The following is a 19,742-nucleotide window of genomic DNA, read 5'->3' on the forward strand; positions in this document are numbered from 1 at the left end:
GAATTATAACGCATTACGTGTTAACATAAAAAACACATTTTATCAAAAATAACTTTATTTTCTAAAACAAAACATTTAATAGAGTGAAATTTGCTGGCTCAGTAAAATGTCTGGCTTAATAATACGGCTGAATTCTCAAATCTGGTTCTGTTATTTCTTACAAGAGTGAAAAAGGGAAATAACCAAGTAACATATCAGTATTATTATAAAAACAGTCTTAACTTTATGAACCTCCCAAAAGGGTCTCAGGAATCCTCACGGATCCTTAGACCAAACTTGGAGAACCACTAGTCCAGAAAAATGAAAGAAAATAAACAAAACTGTTAACATTGCTCTAACTGCTAGATGCCATTGGTTAGCACTTTAAGATTTCCATGCATTTACATTTTATTAAGACTAATCTACTAATCTTTTTTTTATGCTATTCTTTTCCACTACTGGTTAAAGGGTCCAGTGCACCTTTATCCATGTACTTCATTAAATAATGGAGTCTAGGGCTGGACAATTACTCATATACCTAAAATCTGACTGGCAGTATTTCTAAAGCAGCACAAAAAATTCAGTTAGCTAATGTTCTCAATTTTGTCTCCGCTAATACGTCAGCCATGAATAATACCCTTTCAGAGTTAAGAATACATCAAGCATAGATTCCAGACACTCTCTGAGCAGAGCACATGTACTGCTTAAGAAGCTTTCCAACCTGGAAAAATTAGATTAGGAAACTGTTTTAGGAAATGGATGCTGGCCAACCAAGCTGAACATGAAATAATACCATAGCAAGCCCAAGGGCCAAATCTACCAACTTTTATAAAACAAGAGAGGCTGCTGGCCAACTTGGCAGAAAATAGGTTTATACTGTAGCCCCTCTTTAGGTACTATATTAAAATTAGGCCTTTATTTATAAAACCTCAGATATTAAAGACTTTTTTCTTTTAGAAATTCAATATGGTAAAAACTTTGCTATGCTATGATTTTGTGTGTATGTATTTAGAGCTTGAAGAATCCTAGGTGTTCTGGGTCTCAATGCTGGCTGAGTATCCGAATCACCTGAGGGAACATTTTAAAACTGCTCAGGGAACTTCTAACGACTGACCTAAAAGTTTGAGGAGGCCCATAAATCCTTTCTCTGAAAAGCAACTATAAAGCTGGACAAAAGAGGGGGGGAAAAAAAACCCCCACCATTTCAGTGCTCTGGAAATCAACCAAAGACATACAGCAAACTGAGAAGTGTTATTCATGAAAACAGCTGCACTTCGGGTAAGAACAGGGTAGTCTGTGACTTTCTTGCCAGTAGCTGCCCCCTTGCCTCCCCAGCTCCACCATTTCAGACATTCAACGAGGCAGAGACAGGCCTTGACACCAGCAGATTCTCGGAGGGTACTCATTTGATTTGGAGCGTTGCTGGGCAAAGTGCGAGGCAAACGCCCAGGGAGGGCCGGCAGCTGTGCGAGCCTGAGGGTGCTGTTCTGTTTGGGGTGAGCTATGGACCTGGGCATTGGAGACTAGCCAGAGACTTAACAGGGAGTTCCAGAGACTCAGACAGCTACAGGGGCTTAAAAGGCTCTTCCCATCTCCCAGGTTGACTGGGAGCTACGAGTAGGCACAGCAGAGACCGGAGAGGGCCCAGGCCACCCACAGATGCCCGGCCGACAGAACCCAAGCCCTCACAAAGAGGAGCCGAACGAGGCCAGAGGAGAGGAAAGCCTCAGGTACGACTGCTCCACTGTCCACACGCATCACCAGCAGGGAAGGGAGCCTTAGGGCTCCAAGGGCTTAACTACAACCTCTGTGCAGACACAGGTGCAACCCCTCGAGGAAACCAGGCTTAAAAATATAAACAAACCAAAAGTGTAGGGCATCAGTACTCACACACTGTGGGAGAGACAGACTCCAGAGACTCAGTCAAGTTCCCAAACAAATGAGCCAACAAAACCACCACCACAACTTCAAGGGTAAAAAGTAAGAATCTAGAGTTGGCATCACTATACTACCTAAAATATATAGCAGTCAACACAAATGTACAAGACATGCGAAGAAAAAAGAAAGTGACCCGTACTCCAGGGGAAAAAAATTTACAAGCAGTCAACGGCAATGTCTCTGAGCGTTCCCAACTGTTGGATTTAGGAGATGAAGATTTCAAAACAGCTACTATCAAAGAATTAAATAGAACCACATTTGATGAATTGAAGGACACTGTGATGAGACTGATGCAATGAATATAAATTATAAATTTATAAACTATAAAACAAAATGGAAAGTCTAGAGCTGAACAGTAACTAAAATGAAAAAGTCATGGTAGGGGCTCAACAGCAGATTTCTGGTGGCAAAAGAAAGAATCAGTGAACTTGAAGTTAGAGGAGTAGAAATTATCCAATCTGAAGAAGAGAAAGAAAAAAAGATTGAAGAAAACGAACAGAGCCTTAGAGTATAAGCTATCACCAACTACACCCAGAGGGAGAGGAGAGAGAAAATATGTGGAAAAAATCAATGGCTTTCCACAGACTAGGAATAGAGGGGAACTTCCCTCAACTTGATCAAGAACGTCTACAAAAAACCTACAGCTAACACTGCACTTAACGGTGAGACACTAGATGCTTTCCCACTAAGATCAGGAAAAAGGCAAAGATGTCTGCTCTCACCACTCCTATCCAACATCATACTGAAATAAAACAGGAAAAGGAAATTAAAATTACATATACAGATCGAGAAGAAAGAAAGGAAACTGTCTTTGTTTGCAAATAACAACTGTCTATGTAGAAAATCCCAAAGGTCAATAAAAAAACTCCTGGAACTAATAAGTGGTTACAGAGAAGTTTCAAGATACAAGGTTAATATTACAGAAAAAAACTGCTTTCTTATATACCAGCAACAACTGGAATTTAAAATTGAGAACACAATACCATGTACATTAGCACTCCCCGAAATAAAATACTTAGGTATAAACCTAACAAAATATATCCAAGATCTATATACAGAAAACTACAAAACTCTGCTGAAAGAAATCAAAGAAGATCGAAACAGGTATTTCACGAGGTCAGTTCTCCCCAACTTAAACCACTGGGAAAAAAAAAAATCAATAAAGCCAAAAGTTAGTTCTTTTCAAAAAATCCTCCCAGAGAAAAAAACCCAGGCTCAGATGGCAATGAATGCATGGTTGGTTCAACATCATAAATCATTTAATATACCATAGTAATAGAATAAAGGATTAAAAAACAAGACTTTCAATAGATGCATTAAAAAGCATTTGACAAAATCCAACTCGTTTATGATTTTAAAAGCTCTATAATTCACATCATATACTTAATGGGAACAAAGCAAGGATGTCCACTCATGTCATTTTTATTTGATGTTACACTGGAGTTTCTAGCCAGTACAATAAAGAAAAAGGAGGGGGGAGGGGGAGGGGGAGGAAGGGAGGGAGAGGAGGAAAGGGAGAAAGAGAGAGAGGAAGATAAAATACATTTTAAAGGTTTCTAAAGGGGTAGAGGGAACAGGTATTATACCAAGAATATGGAACTGAATAGCCACACTGGCTGCTAGAAGACAGTGAAAGCATTTCTTAAAAATTCAGAGGAAACATAATTTTCAACTTAAAATTCTTTACCCAGCCATTAGTGAAGTGTGAAACTAGGATTTTTTTTTGAAGATTTTTTTGATGCGGATCATTTTTAAAGTCTTCATTGAAGTTGTTATAATATTGCTTCTGTTTTATGTTTTGGTTTGTTGGTCACAAGGCATGTGGGATCTTAGCTCTCTGACCAGCGATCATACCTGCAGCCCCTACATTGGAAGGCAAAGTCTTAAGCACTGGACTTCCAGGGAAGTCCCAAAACTAGGATTTTAAAATATTCAAACATGTACCTATTCAGGAAGCTGCTGGAGAACATGCAAAGGAAAAAAGCCAAGAAAGAGAAAAACTTGGGATCTGGAAAACACTCCCAAGAGGGAGACAAAGGGAACTCCTGGGATAATGGCAACTGCAGACCCAGAAGACAGCTCTGCAGAGGCCTAGAGTGTGACCAGTCCAGACTGGAGAAGGACACAGAGCTACAGGAAGGAAACAGCTGGGAAGAAGATAAAACTGATAAGTTATCTGGTGTATGAAAGCATTTGGAGAGAACTACTAATAGACATATGGCATAGAGAACAAACCGGAATAAAACAGGCATGCAGAAAATTATACCAGAATGAGAACTGCTAATACCAGGGAAACAAAAAGTTGTACAATAAAGGAAAGGTACAAGTACAATACTTGGCTCAGAAGTAAGACGTATTCACTCAATCACAATAATGTAAATATGGAGTCACGATTTAGCTAAAAATTGTGATGTCACTATTATATTGGAAGAATGAGAAGGAAAGAGGGAATAAGAGCTAAATTTTCATCTACAAGAGGAAGTCCATAGGGCTTCCCTGGTGGCGCAGTGGTTGGGAGTCCGCCTGCCAATGCAGGGGACATCGGGTTCGTGACCCCGTCCGGGAAGATCCCACATGCCACAGAGCGGCTGTGCCCGTGAGCCATGGCCGCTGAGCCTGCGCGTCCGGAGCCTGCGCGTCCGGAGCCTGTGCTCCGCAATGGGAGAGGCCACAATGGTGAGAGGCCCGCGTACCGGAAAAAAAAAGAAAAAAAAAAGAGGAAGTCCATAGATGATGTCTAAAAGTGAAAACAAAATCAAGGAAGAGTAGTATACATACACACATATAATTTATAAATATGGAAATGCCAAAAAGAACAGCCAAAAGAACTGAACATAGCTCGTTTGGGCACAGGAGACTAGGAGAGTACAAAGAGATGACGCTGGATGTTATCCTTTCAATATCACCTTTCAGGGTTATCAAAAAACGTTTTCTAGCTATGAGCATATTTCACTTTAATAAAAATTTTTACTTAAGTTAAAAGCACACAACACATAAACATACAGCAGTAATACTGCTTTAATTGAAGCACCTAGGAAACAGAACTCAAAGATCCACTCTGCTTCACAGGGGGACCAGAAGAAACAAACATGAAAGAGTCATCATGGTGGAAATTCAGGGGGAACTGAGCGCATTGGGAAGAGGAGAGTAAAGAGGTACCAAGAGGCAACGCCCTGGGAGACACTGCTAGGAGGCTGAGGGCACTTCTGTACTGAGTTCTGAGATCAGGTCACGAGTTGACACACTGGCAGGGAGGTGCCATGAGGGTCAAAGGGACAGCTAGAGATTGTCAGACTGCTGAGTCATTTAAGCCAGAACCTATGGAACAGATAAAGCTGTGGCAAAGAGGATTAGGAGAGGAACATCTGCAAGAGTAAAGATGGCCAACAATTTTCGGTTAATATTAAGTATTCGGATGGTGATAACTTAAAAGCTGAAGATGAGCTAGATCCTGGAGACCCCTGAGATGTCAGGATGAGAAACTTAAAAATTGTACATAAAATCGGTCTGTCCTCACCTTACACAACCTCTCAGCGTCTCCGTCTGCAAACACTTCCCTCAAGTGATTCTTCTTGTCCATTCCCATGACTCTCAGTTTCCTCAATATGCCAACAACATGCACATTTCTACCTCTGGCCTGAGCACGTTTATCACAGAACTCACGACACCATCTCTACCATACTCCCGACACCTCCTTCCTCTCACTATGCTTCACCCACACGGATTCTTCCTTATGCTCTTTCAACATGCCTTTGGAAAGAGCTCACCCTTGACTTTTGTACTTCCTGTTTCTACTTCTGGCCCTACTTCTCTGGCTTCTTTGCCCTACTTCTCTGGCTTCTTATCACTTAGGCCTCCATTCAACTGTCCCCTCCTCCAAGAGGCCTTCTCTGACTACCTGTATCTAAACAGCCCTCACTCCCCCTTCTGTCACTGCCCATCGCATTAGCGTGTTTTACTGTCAATATTCATTAAATCATCTATGCTGTTCAGCTATTACTGTGTAACCCCCCTCCCCAGTGAAGATCTGGATAAACAGGCTCTATGACAGCAAGGATGTCGCCTACCTTGTTGACCACTATACTGCCAGTGCCTCGTGGAACAGTTCCTTGTACATGCTCAATAAGCATAAGGTGAATGAATAAATTAACTGAGCTGAAGAGAGAAGAAGGCGCAATCTGAAGAAAGCTACTTACAAACCAAAGAGCACCAGGGCAATAGAGCACCAATATCCTATCACTGGGGTTAGTACATTTCCTTCAAGATAGAATTCATCACCAAGCAGTGTAAGCAGTAAGACTCATGGGGCGGGGCGGAGGGGCTGGCCTTGTTCAAATACTCCCCTATAGTTTGCATATTAACTTCTGGCCAGTTTATCAAAAGAACACAAGACGCATAGTCCACACGCAGGAAGGAACTTCCCTTAAAGAAGGTGACAGGGGGATGTCCGTAGTGTCCTATTTCTACCTTATCTCTTAGTTTTCTGATAAGGAAACCCAAGTTATCTTTACTCTTTCATCCAATCAGGTCAGAAAGGGCAATGCTTATTTCCCTTGAGAAGAGGGTTGATTAACCTTCTAGATCACAATCAACACACTAAAAGGTAACTTCCTTTCATTACTGCTTCAGCGGAAGCTTGCCACCACCTGGGGAACGATTTCCCCCTCCTCCCTGTTTACACTTCCTTCTTAAGGAATTAATTGCAGCCATGGGCTGGTTCCACTTGGTGTTTGGTTAGAGCCCTGGATCACACACTCTCAGGTACACAGGCTCATAATCATTCTGATCGCTGAGAGCTTCACTTCCCATCACAACTAAATCAGTTTCCCTGTTCTGTCCTTACATGGCCAGTCATATTCTACCATTGTCCTTCCCTTCTTTAATAGGCTGACTACAAACTTACCTTTGCTTAGGGACAGTTCTAGTTTACAACTGTTATCCCAGCCTAACTGTTACTAGTAACAATAATTGTTCTCTAGTGCCCCAGTCTGGACAATAAATTATATGATCACCCTAACTGTTGAGGAAATAAATGATGTCCATTAAAAATATTATCTATAGGGCTTCCCTGGTGGCGCAGTGGTTGAGAGTCCACCTGCTGATGCAGGGGACACGGGTTCGTGCCCCGGTCCGGGAAGATCCCACATGCCACGGAGCGGCTGGGCCCGTGAGCCACCGCCACTGAGCCTGCGCGTCCGGAGCCTGTGCTCCGCAACGGGAGAGGCCACAACAGTGAGAGGCCCGCATACCGCAAAAAAAAAAAAAAAAGAAAGTGGCCATAGAGTGACAACTGCGAAAATGATGAAGTAGGGACCTCCAGGATGTGGAGGGACCTCAGAAACACTGAAATGTGATTAAAAAAAAAAGACAAGGGACTTCCCTGGTGGCACAGTGGTTAAGCATCCGCCTGCCAATGCAGGGGACACGGGTTCCAGCTCTGGTCCAGGAAGATCCCACATGCCGCTGAGCAACTAAGCCCATGCACCACAACTACCGAGCCTGTGCTCTAGAGCTCGTGAGCCACAACTACTGAAGCCTGTGCACCTAGAGCTCGTGCTCAGCAACAAAGAGAAGCCACCGCAATGGGAAGCCCACGCACCACATCAAAAAGTGGCCCCCGCTCTCTGCAGCTAGAGAAAGCCTGTGTGCAGTAACAAAGACCCAAAGCAGCCAAAAATAAATAAATAAATAAATAAATATTTTTTAAAAAAAGACAAGATGTTGTTATACATGTAGAATACTTGCATAGTACTGTTGTAACAGAGCACAATATGATTTAAATGTTTTAAAACACAAAAAACGATACATACATGTACACACATACAGTTTCTGGATACTTATATACATAAATCAATGTATAAAAAGTGGACTAGAAGAGCACACAGACATGATATGGTTTGCCTCAGTCAAGGTAGGGGGCAGAGATGAAAAATGGGTGTAAGATTTTAGGGAAATCTGCCATGCTTCATTTATTAAAAATGAAAAGACTGGAAATAAATATGAAAATCTAGGGGGAATACTTCTATATTATTCATTATATTTTTCTGTATACTTTGAAATTTTAAAATATGGGGTCGGGCAGGGTGGGGACACGGTCTTTGTGCTTTAAGAGGCTCATTGTCTAGACTCAATCCTGGTTCATTTTTGCTGGCTGCCAGCAATCACTGCTTCTTTTTATAAATATTCATGCTCTCAAAGTACGCAACTAAAGTCTGTCCCCAAACATCAAGCTCTGTAATTTGCAGATCCATCTTTTCGTCCTTAGGGGAAAAAAAAACCCACAAAACAAAAAAACGGTTTGCCTACACGTTGCCTTCAAGCACTTCACCCAATCTTTAAAATTTCTCCATGATCATTAACAGTGAAATGAGAGGCAAAAAGAAAAACAAAAACCAAAAACCCAAACCCGAAACAAACAAAGCCAGAAAGCGAAAGTGACATTTCCAAAATCCAAGCACAAGCTGTAAGAGAACCAAGATCTCTAGGATCTTATTTTCCCCCAATGATAATACTGCCATTATTCCTCAGGAAAAGAAAACTATCAACAGCATCTTAAGAGTTTAATAACCTCTACATTCACCTTGCCTTTCACTTCTAAAAAGGAATCAAGTCCAACTCTGCCAGAGCAAGGCTGGTCATGTGTAATCTCTGGAGTTCTTTCTGGACCTTCTCCACGACTTAATCCAAATATTTAAACATCTGTTAGAAGTCAAAAATTTCACACATTCCATGATACACCTGACCTTCATTATAACTCACTCACTGAAAATGGTTCCAAAGTAACTTAAGTTCCACACTGGAAACCTATATTTTCTAACTACCCATAAATTTTTTTTGCCAGCTGCCTTAGGTTGACCTTAATCAACTCTGTTATAGACCAAAATATGGAAGTCAAGACTATGACATCCTCCTCTGTGATTTACTCAATGTCAAGGTTCTTTGAGTTCACACACTGACAATAAAGAGTCTGCTTTTTAGGTCCATAATAAAAGGAAACATACTAAATTTGATATAGTCATTGATTATGTGCTTTATTTTAATCAAAAGCCTCTAGATTTATGTGTCGTCCTCTGCATCAGAGCAATAAACCTAAACTCTGAAAGTTTAAGATTCTGTGTAATTATATCTGGGGAAAAGAAAAGGTTATATCCACCTTAAACTATGGCAACATGTTGCTAGAAAGACACTTTAACGGTTGTTACTCTGTGACAAAACAAAATCCCACCATCATCACTCTCGTCAACACACATTTCTTCCAGAAATATCAGCAACCAATAACACAGATACTTCAATTTAAAGGGAATTTTGCAACAGATTATTTGCATGACCTAAGTAACCTTTAACTAATGACAGGGTGAACTGACTTGTTAATCTAAAAAGAATCAAATTGAACTGGATTTTTTTCTCTAAATTTCTTAAAAATGGAAACCTCAGGGGCTTCCCTGGTGGCGCAGTGGTTGAGAGTCCGCCTGCCGATGCAGGGGACACGGGTTCGTGCCCCGGTCCGGGAAGATCCTACATGCCGCGGAGCGGCTGGGCCCGTGAGCCATGGCCACTGAGCCCACGCGTCCGGAGCCTGTGCTCCGCAACGGGAGAGGCCACAACAGTGAGAGGCCCACGTACCGCAAAAAAAAAAAAAAAAAAAGGAAACCTCATACTTAAAAAAAATTGCAAAATAAATGAATAGGGCTAGAACATGATTAAATACTATCAAAGAAAATACTGTTTTAGAAAAAGTATATGAAGAAGCCACATTCGGTGACCAACAAAATGGGACTTCCAGAAGCCCCTCTATGGAAACCCTGTTTTCTACTGCAGTGGGCAGTCTGCTTCAGATAGTCCAAGCCAGGGCATCAGACACACCTGGGCATCAGACACACCTGGGCTTAGACCTTGCACTCTATCCTTCTCCAGTCAGGTAACAGAGTGGGATGAAGCAATTTACTAATTGCCTTAGTGTCTTCAAACAGGGATTTAATACTCATCTATTTCCCTACAGCTGTTGTGAGGACTGAATGAGACCATCAAATGGTATTCTTCACCATCCCCAAATACCAACCCTACGCTTATCTTCTTTGAAACTACAGGCGTATTTCTCCTGAAACAGCAGCAGTATACAGTAATAACAGAGGTCTAACCAGTCTTATTATCTCTCTGCAAAACTGTCTGCAAACTAATAGGACCTTACCACTGACTGAAAGTGAAATGGGGAAAAATAGGAACAGATAAAAGATTCGAAGGAATGCTGCAGAGTTACAAAAGAGACAACTTGAGCTAAATTCAAATTAGGAGAGGCAACAAAAAAACCCACAAATCTTGAAGGTCAGGTTTTTAAACTTAACCTCCACTGACTTAATGAAAGAACAACATGGTACCAGGGAAAACTCTATCATGGCTGCAAGGCACCAGACATCCAGTTTAGGAACATTACATTTCCTGGAACATTTATCTCCTTTTTCCATAACTCACACACAGGATTTGTGAAGAAATTTTTTTTAAAAAAATTTTTTTAGTACTTTGAAATAGCAATCAAGGTGCCAACAAAAGTTTCTCTACACTGGAGCCTGCCAGTACTAACAAAGAGGTAAATTCAAGTAACATCTGGCCATTTGCCACCATGTGAAGAAAGAGAGAAACCTGTAGGCAAACTTTTCCTTTCCCACTTCACATTCTCCTTTAAGTAACAAGTCCCAGGCTGCCCAGTTGTCCTACAAAACTGCAATCATATTGGAATGCCTCTTTAGAGAGCTGGAGCTCATCAACACAGGACAAAGTCTTAGTGATCAATAAAACCTCATAAAGAAAGGAAACTAGGGTACAGCACCATGATGGGTTAAATTGGAAAAACCAACCAATGACCATTTCCTAAGAACAACAGCAACGCTTGTCCATCATGGAGTCTCACAGGCACCAAAATTTTGGTCTCTAATATAATTCCTACCGAAAGGAACTAGGACTCTTAAGGCATAACTAATTCCACATCTTCTGATAGGGGGGAAAACAATCAGGACATGTCTGCAAGCATGGAAATAGAATTAAGAAAGCAAGGATGCTTCCAAAGATGTCAGGGAGAGTTCTAAAGAGGTAAAGACAATAGCCTTTTTAAAAGGACCTCCTGTAGACAAGTTGTGACAATGTGGACACTGGAAGAAAAAAAATTATATTAAGTGGATATAAATGTATTTTGGAAATACTACTAAAAAGAGGAAAATATTCAGAGAAAGGTTGGAATGCAAAAAAAAGAGGTAAAGTATATGGGTACTTTTTTGTTAATTTCAGTAAGTAGAAGACTGTCAATATAATTGAGTGTTTGTTTCCTCTAATAAGCATGTCTCCTTATAAAGTATAGATATCTGTGTATACCAAGAAATGGGGGCGGGGTAGTTCTGTGTAAGCCCAAGGGTTTTCGAACAAAGTAAGAAGTATTATAAGAATGGGGGGGGGGCGATGATCTGAACAATGGTCTCACAAAGAAACTGAGTAAGAAAAGAATGATCTGTCCTAAAATGATCACAGTCCTAGACTAGATCCCTCATTTCAGAGGAAGAAAACTCTAGGTGGTCTTCTAATGAGAAGATGCTAATAAAGTATGCTTAAGTTAACATCTCTACCAGGAGACTGTATGTATGTATACACTGAGATTGAGCAAATAATTACTATATTGGGATACTAACAGCCATGTTTTTTACGGACACAGGGAAATGTCTAGACTAGACTAGAATGAACACTATAGCACTGGATTAAAATCAGAGGGACCAGTATGAACTCACAGTGGGTTTTCTTTTTAATATATACAGATGGATATATACACAGGTGTGTGTATAAACACACACACTTCCTTGCACTGTCCACTGAGGGACAAGAAGTGCTGATACCACACAGAAATTAGTCCATTAAGACTCCATTCTTGGGCTTCCCTGGTGGCGCAGTGGTTGAGAATCTGCCTGCTAATGCGGGGGACACGGGTTCGAGCCCTGGTCTGGGAGGATCCCACATGCCACGGAGCAACTAGGCCCGTGAGCCACAACTGCTGAGCCTGCGCGTCTGGAGCCTGTGCTCTGCAACAAGAGAGGCCACGATAGTGAGAGGCCCGCGCACCGTGATGAAGAGTGGCCCCCGCTTGCCGCAACTAGAGAAAGCCCTCGCACAGAAACGAAGACACAACACAGCCATAAACAAATAAATAAATAAATTTAAAAAAAGAGTAACAACCCAAGCCAAGCTGTAGGATTTACTAAAAAAAAAAAAAAAAAAAAAAAAACCCACTTCTTCAGGAGCTAAAGGCTCCTTTTACCTGTGAAGCTATCTGGTCCTGTTCTTTGGGAGTTTTTTTAAATTACTGATTTAATCTCATTACTGGTAATCAGTCTGCTCAGATTTTCTATTTCTTCCTGATTCAGTTTTGGAACGCTGTATGTTTCTAGGAATTTATCCATTATTTCTAGGTTGTCCAATTTGTTGACGTACAAATTTTCACAGTAATCTCTTATATTTTGTATTTCTGCGGTATCAGTTGTAACTTCTCTTTCATTTTTCATTTCATTTATTTGGGCCCTCTCTTATTCTTGATGAGTCTGGCTAAAGGTTTAACAATTTTGTTTACCTTTTCAAAGGACCGGTTCTTAGTTTCATTGATCTTTTCCATTGCTTTTTTCATCTCTACTTCATTTATTTCCACTCTTATTATTTCCTTACTTGTACTAACTTTGGGCTTTGTTCCCCTTTTTCTAGTTCCTTTACGTGTAAGGTTAGATTGTTTGAGATTTTTATCATTTCTCAAGGTAAGCGTGTACTGCTATATACTTCCCTCTTAGAAGTGCCTTGGCTGTGTCCCATAAATCTTGGAATGCTGTGTTTCTATCTTCATTTGTCTCAAAGTATACTTTTATTCCCTTTTATTTCTTCAGTGACCCATTACATATTTACAGCATGTTGTTTAGACTCCACCTATTTGTTATTTTTCCAGTCTTTATTTCTTGTAGTTGATTTCTAGTCTCATATGCAGTGGTCAGAAAAGATGCTTAATATGATTTCAATCTTCCTAAATTTACTGAGACGTTTTTTGTGGCCTAGCATGTGATCTATCCTGCAGAATATTACCAGCACACTTGAACAGAATGTGTATTCTGCTCTTTTGGGGTTGAAAGTCCTATATATATTTATTTAGTCCATCTGGTCTAATGTGCCATTTAATGCCAGTGTTTCCTTATTGATTCTCTGTCTGGATGATCTGTCCATTGATGTAACTGGAGTGTTAAAGTTCCCTATTATTGTATTACTGTCAAGTTCTCCCTTTATGTCTGTTAATATTTGCTTTATGTATTTAGGTGCTCCTATGTTGGGTACATACACGTTTACAAGTGTTATATCTTCTTGTTGGATTGATCCCCTTATCATTATGTGATGTCCTTCTTTGCTCTAGTTACAGTCTTTGTTTTAAAGTTTAATTTAAGTATGCTTAAATAAAAAGCTGTCCCAGCTTTCTTTCTATTTCCATTTACATGGAATACCTTTTTCCATCCCCTCACTTTCAGTCTATGTGTGTCTTTAGATCTAAAGTGAGTCTCTTAATAAGCAGTGTATATATGAGTCTTGCCTTTGTATCTATTCAGCCACCCTATGTCTTTTGGATGAAATGTGTAGTCCATTTACATTTAAAGAAATTACTGACAGGTATGTACTTACTGCCATTTTGTTAATTTTTTTCCCTGGTTATTTTTATTGGTCTTCTCCGTTCCTCTCTTCTTCTCTTGCTCTCTTCCCTTCTGATTTGACTACTTTCTTCAATATTATGTTTGTATTCCTTCCTCTTTATCTTTAGTGTCTATTATCAGGTTTTGGTTTGTAGTTACCATGAGGTTCTTCTATAACAACATATGTATACAGCTATCTATTTTAAGTTGATGGTCATTTAAGTTTGAGCAGGTTCTAAAAGCACTACATTTTTATGCCACCCCCTCATTTTATGTTTTTGATGCCATCTTTAACATATTTTTATTTTGTGTATCCCTTAATTAATTATTGTGTGTATATGTGTATTTATTAATTTTTATTTATAGTTATATGATTTTACTAGTTTTGTCTTTTATCCTTCATACTAGGTATATAGGTGGTTGATCCAACTACCCTTACTGTATTTTTGCCTTAGAATATATAAAGAACTCTTACAACTTAACAGTTAAAAAATTCTTTTTAAATAGGCAAAGAACCTGAATAGACATTTTTTCCAAAGAAGATATACAAATGGCTAATAAGTACATAAAAAGATGCTAAACATTATTAGAAATACAAATAAAAAGCACAATGATATACTACTTCACTACTACCAGAATGAGTGGAATCAAAAAGCCAGATAACATGTGTCATCAAGAATGCAAAGAATTCATACCCTGCTGGAAGAAATGCTAATGGTCCAGCTACTTTGGAAAACAGTCTGGCAGCTCCTCGGATGATTAAATACAGAGTTACCACATGACCTGGCAATTCCACTCCTCAGTAAATAACCAAGAGAAAAGAAAACACACGTCCACACAGACACTCGTACACGAATGTTAGATGTCCCTAAGGACAGGCATCTAAGATTGCTTGCTTAGTGCTGCCCAGTTCCTGACCAAACTAGGAAGTCCATTAGGAGGACCCTGCCCCCACTCCACACACACACACACACACACACACACACACACACACACACATAAGACATGTAACTACCCTTGTCCCACTCTCACACCTGCTTACAGCTTTCCCAACCTGTGCTTTCCACACAGTTGGAATTCTGCCTAATTTTTATGTGAGAATCCTGTATACCCTGCAGAAACCTGGACCCTGGACTGAACTCCAGCTTTCCTGGTTGAGTTCCTGACATCCTCCTCAACTTACGCCAATCCCGTGGACCAGCTCATGTATTCTTCCAAGTAGTAAATGAAGACCTATAACAAATATGACAGGAACTGCACTGGGATTACCAGCTAAACCCTGGGACAGTCCTGGAATCCTACGTGCCAATCACAATGAGCATCTCGTAATTCCAAAGCACGAATGCTCTACACCCTTGCAGAAAGTTCATGGATGCACAGCAGCCTCCTCCACCTGACATGCCTACTGTCCCCTGTTCTGCCTGGTCTCCGCTCTTCTGGGCAGCAGACCAATGGCTAGGAGCATGATCTCTGAACCGGCTTTACTGAGTTTAAACTTCACTCTTCCCCTTAATGTATGATCTTGACAAGTTTCTCTACCACTCTGCCTTGGTTTCCTCATGTATAGGAAGGGGGTAATAATACCTCCCGAGGTCATTATGGGGATTAAATGAGACAACATATAACACATAATATGCTTATAACAGCACAACCACAGCACTCTGTTACTGCTTCTATCTTAGCCTATCTGACGGTATCACATTTTTTTACTTGCATCTTCCCCCTACGGGTCCTTGAGCTTCCCAAAGGTGTGAAGGGTCTTCTTCCTTTTCATATTCACAGCATATAACGCAGTGCTAGGCACAGGACAGGTACGTGAAAGGGACCAATGAATGAGTGAAAAATAAAAATTATGAGTCCAGAAACATCGGTGATTACAGAAACCATGCTTTCAATATAAAAAGCAGAGCACGTGGTTTATGAGTATATAAGAATTAAAGATCTGAAATGAGGCTGGAAAATCCAGGCTGACTGCCAGAATGATCTAGAAAGAATCCGAATGCTCAGCGGTCAGAGTGGTTACATAAACGCTGGCATTAAAGCACAGGGGGTTTTACAGAAGCACGACGGGAGACCTCTGCTGACACCTGAAAGAGTCCGGACAAAACACTAAGCAGACAAAACAGAGCAGAAAAGTATGCACAGAAGGACTACAGACTGTTCAGAGTGGTAATCAAAGAGAAGAGGCTTTTTGTGTGTATCTCTAATACTACACGGTGAAAGGATCGTTATATGTTTTGAAATTAATTTTGATTCTAAACACCACTTAACACACACAAAAATAATGTTTATAATAGCTTTACATATGGAACAAGATAAAAGGAATGGAGATTCCAAAAGTTTTAATCCTTTAAATAAGACACAGCAAAAAGGGTCAAGTTTCTGTTACTGTAACTCTCTGAATAGATAAGTTTCCTGAGAAGAAAAAAATCCATATACTCTTCTTAGGGTCATTTACTCTTATTTCCTAAGTAGACTTTTAAGGCCAGTCATCTGTTCTGTTCACGTCAGGGACAAGCAATAGTTTGATTAACTACTCAAAGTTCTCCTTAAGTAAGTCTTCTCCTTTTGGCACGATTAAACAATGAAATCTAAAATATATATATTAGTCTGCAAAGAAGGAAGGTCTTCAGAAAGTATTTCATTCATTTTCCCCAAACAGTTCCTTCCGAAATTAGAGTCCAACTCAGAGAAAAAGAGAAAAACAATACCAATACTATACTTGCTCAAAGCACAGAACACGTTTTCCCACTTATATCAACTTATTTCATATATACTCACACAGATATATACATATCAATACACACACCGGAGAAAAATTAAGTCGTGAACACATCTTTTCAGTTACTTTCATACAAGTCAATAAAATAATGCCAGCAACACCACCTTCCAATAACCAGGTGACAACTACTAGTCTACCTTGACTCTAACAAACCAAATACAATACTCACCTCCATTCTTCTTGCCATCAATATTCCCTAGATTAATATAAGGAAAGGAGACAGGTAAAAAGTAGGGGTAGGAATTTACTGTAAATATTTCCTCTTCAAAAAAAGCAAAGAAATGCATTAGCCCTGAATATACTTCCAATCACTAAACAGACAACCTTCCTTAGAAACACAGTTTGATAGTCTAAACAAAATTAATTTTTAAACTTTTAAAATTTTCACATCAGAATTTCTCCTCACTTACTTCAAAAATAGTCTTGCCTAAAGAGCAATCTGTCAACACATGCTGGTTAAATCATTAACTACACAGCACCAAATCATTCCTATAATCAGCATGTAAATTTCATGAAGGCCCCGATTGTCCTTTGACGCGTTTTATACAACATCCGGTACAAGGAAGCTTATTAAACATTTATGATGTTTAATAATAAAAAATAAAATGCCCAAACAGAAGTCTTTGTTACTCGACTTGGCTGCCATTTATAATATAAACCACTGATGAGCATGTTTCTCCAAGTGCAATTACAAGAAATCAAAACCAAAACAAACCCCATTCAAATGAGAAATTCTGTCTCCTCCGTCCAAGAATACTGCCTCATTTTTGTGTCAGAAAGAAACTGGCAGGCCGCCAGCAGATAGCATGCAACATGCAGCTTGTAGGGGCATTTAACTCAAGCATCTACGCACCGTTGACAAAGCAAAACACCTACTACATGCCATGCACATTTTCGGAGATGTTTTCCTTACCTTTCCCATTTTGCCACGTGGTATACCAAGATAAAGTAAGGAACGACGTGATAAATGCTAAAACAGTGGCTACAGTTCCATTTCGGAGCCTCATCTCATTTCACCATCACACTGGTTCATATGTCTAGGATGATAACCAAGACTGTTTTCTTTTTATCCTGAAGTCAGGTGAAGCCAGTACTCCTGGCTCCCGGCCAATCAAAACAATCAATAGGCGAGGTTCATTTCAGATGCTCCGCAGAAGCAGCCCAGCAGCCACGCCACCCACAATTACTATTCAGGACTGTCTGCACGGTCTTCATAGGTGGATGCTGCAGGCTTCTTTCTTCCTATTCAGGGGGAAGAGAGAAAGAAAAACTTGCTCAGTGACGCAAAATATTCGTTTCTTCATTTACCAGTCACTGTTATAAACAGATTTTTGGCTGGGCTGAACTGTATCTGTAAAGATTACTCCCATATCCAAATGACATTTAATACACTAGAATGATATGGTTCTTCTCCAGGGAAAAAAGCTTCCAACTGTACTCCCTCCTCATTGGTTTTGTTTTGCCTGTGGAAACAGAGTTATGGTTACTTATTTAAAGGGGGAAGTGGTGAGGCTCATTAAATAATAAGCCACAGATTCCAAGCTGAGAACTCTAACGATCACACAGTGGTTCCTGAGTAACATCACCTTCCCTCTCTGCAATCCTCCTGTTGCACAATAATAGTTAATGTTTTAAATTTTTTAAAGAAAACTGACAGACTACAACCTACGAGGGTCAAAAGCCCTAGGTCCTAGATCCAGCTCCATCACTGCTTGCGGGACTTCAGGCATGTCACTTATCTTGGCTTTGTGGTTCATCCGTAACATGAGAAAACTACCTGTCCTGGACCCTCCTGTTCTCATAAATAATAAAAAGGTTACAGTTATGATTGCTATTGATCATCATTGTAAAATAAATGTCATTTTTCCAACGATTAACCTACTCCCCGGGTGTAAACTGGGACTATTTCAGCATTTAGAAAACGCGGCAATCCAACCAGGATACCGTAGGACCCAGGACTAATCACTTAGCATTGCTTTAACTCAGGAAACCTGGAGATCACCTCCCATCTAGCAAAGCTGAAAAAAATCTGGAGATCACCTCCCATCTAGCAAAGTTCAGAAAACAGAATGAAATCATGTCCTGAGAAGTACTTAAGTATAGTCACCTAGCACCTAATAGGTTCTCAATAAATGTTAACTGTGTTAAAAAATAAAACCAAATCAAAAACCTGCAGCCAGTCACTGGTTCAGGCGGCTCTGTACACAGCCGGTCTCATTCCCTCAGGGCATATCAGGCACGACAAGATGTGCATTGATTCCTGCTGGCCACAGGGGGACCATGAGATGCACTTGGCAATCCCCTAAGTGACACTCCAGCGGGGTGAGTTAATGCACCTCCAAAAAGGCCTGGGAAGCCCAAGGGACAATTCCCTATGGCGAAGAGGGCAGCTGATTAAAGCGGCCATTTGTAGGCAATTCAGAAACTACCATCTCAGCTGGTTTGTAAAAGTGATGTTGCTAGAAACCTCCACTAGTGAAAAAAGATATCACTAGGGCACAGGATTAACAGTAAGAATGACAGACACTACAACTCATTGAGGGTTTTCTATGTGTCCCTCACACGTTCTAAATCTTCAATCTTCAACTCCCGTGAGGCAGGCATTGCTGACCCTATCTTACACACAAAAAAATGAACCCAGAGACAGAACCCTAATTTGCGTGACTCCAAAGTCCAAGTCCTCATCTCCCACCCTTTGCCTCTCAAACTAGGCCACCTGCACCGGGGCCCCTAGAAGCACCAGGGATATTCCAAGTCTCAGGTTACACCAGAGAATCATCCCGGGGTGTTACCTTTACCCAACAGATTAAGTGTGAATTTAAAAAAATAATTATACTCTACAACCAGTATGGATCTATTATAGAATAAACTGCAAAATTCACAGGAAATTTCAAAGTTTCAACTTAAAACTTGAAACGAATTTCTCACTTCCTGTACCCTGGGCTAGGCCCTCCCCCCCCCACACTCACACCCAGGCAGCCTGTTAATCCTCCTTGGCCAGCAGCTCTGTGGTATAATATTCTAGAAGCACTGAACTCCCCTCCCCTTACTCTCCGCAAACAAAGAACTCCAAAGATATTCTCACGTTCAAGTTATGATAATTTTCTAAAACCAAAGTTATTCACCTTCTAACATATCCATGTCAACAGTCTTCATGGTGAAATTCTAGAATTTCAACTCATTTCCATAAAGTGCCTAATATATTGTCTTATATCAATGAGCACTCGGTAATGAATTCTGATTATAAAAAGACAAGGGATAACTCAGTGAATCATGTAACTTGGAATTTTAATCCTGTTGTGGCATCATATAAAAATTCATGTAACTTTCTGTTGCTATATCCTTAGCCC

The 19,742-nt window shown here is 40.3% G+C and overlaps 1 protein-coding gene across 4 annotated transcripts in view; it reads right to left on the bottom strand.

Moving 5' to 3' along the window:
* MGAT4A (alpha-1,3-mannosyl-glycoprotein 4-beta-N-acetylglucosaminyltransferase A) overlaps positions 1–17,630 on the bottom strand; it is a 102,719-nt gene extending 85,089 nt beyond the window's left edge. For all 4 annotated transcript variants that reach the window (XM_024743852.1, XM_024743849.1, XM_024743850.1 and 1 more), the window contains exon 1: positions 17,306–17,630. In XM_024743852.1, coding sequence (XP_024599620.1) covers positions 17,306–17,399 — 94 coding nt within the window. In that variant the 5' untranslated portion in view covers positions 17,400–17,630. The remainder of the gene's footprint in view (positions 1–17,305) is intronic.
* Positions 17,631–19,742: the final 2,112 nt, after the last annotated feature.

The sequence above is a fragment of the Neophocaena asiaeorientalis genome, unplaced genomic scaffold, assembly GCF_003031525.2.
Source record: "Neophocaena asiaeorientalis asiaeorientalis breed wild unplaced genomic scaffold, Neophocaena_asiaeorientalis_V1.1 scaffold114, whole genome shotgun sequence".
Taxonomy (NCBI): domain Eukaryota; kingdom Metazoa; phylum Chordata; class Mammalia; order Artiodactyla; family Phocoenidae; genus Neophocaena; species Neophocaena asiaeorientalis.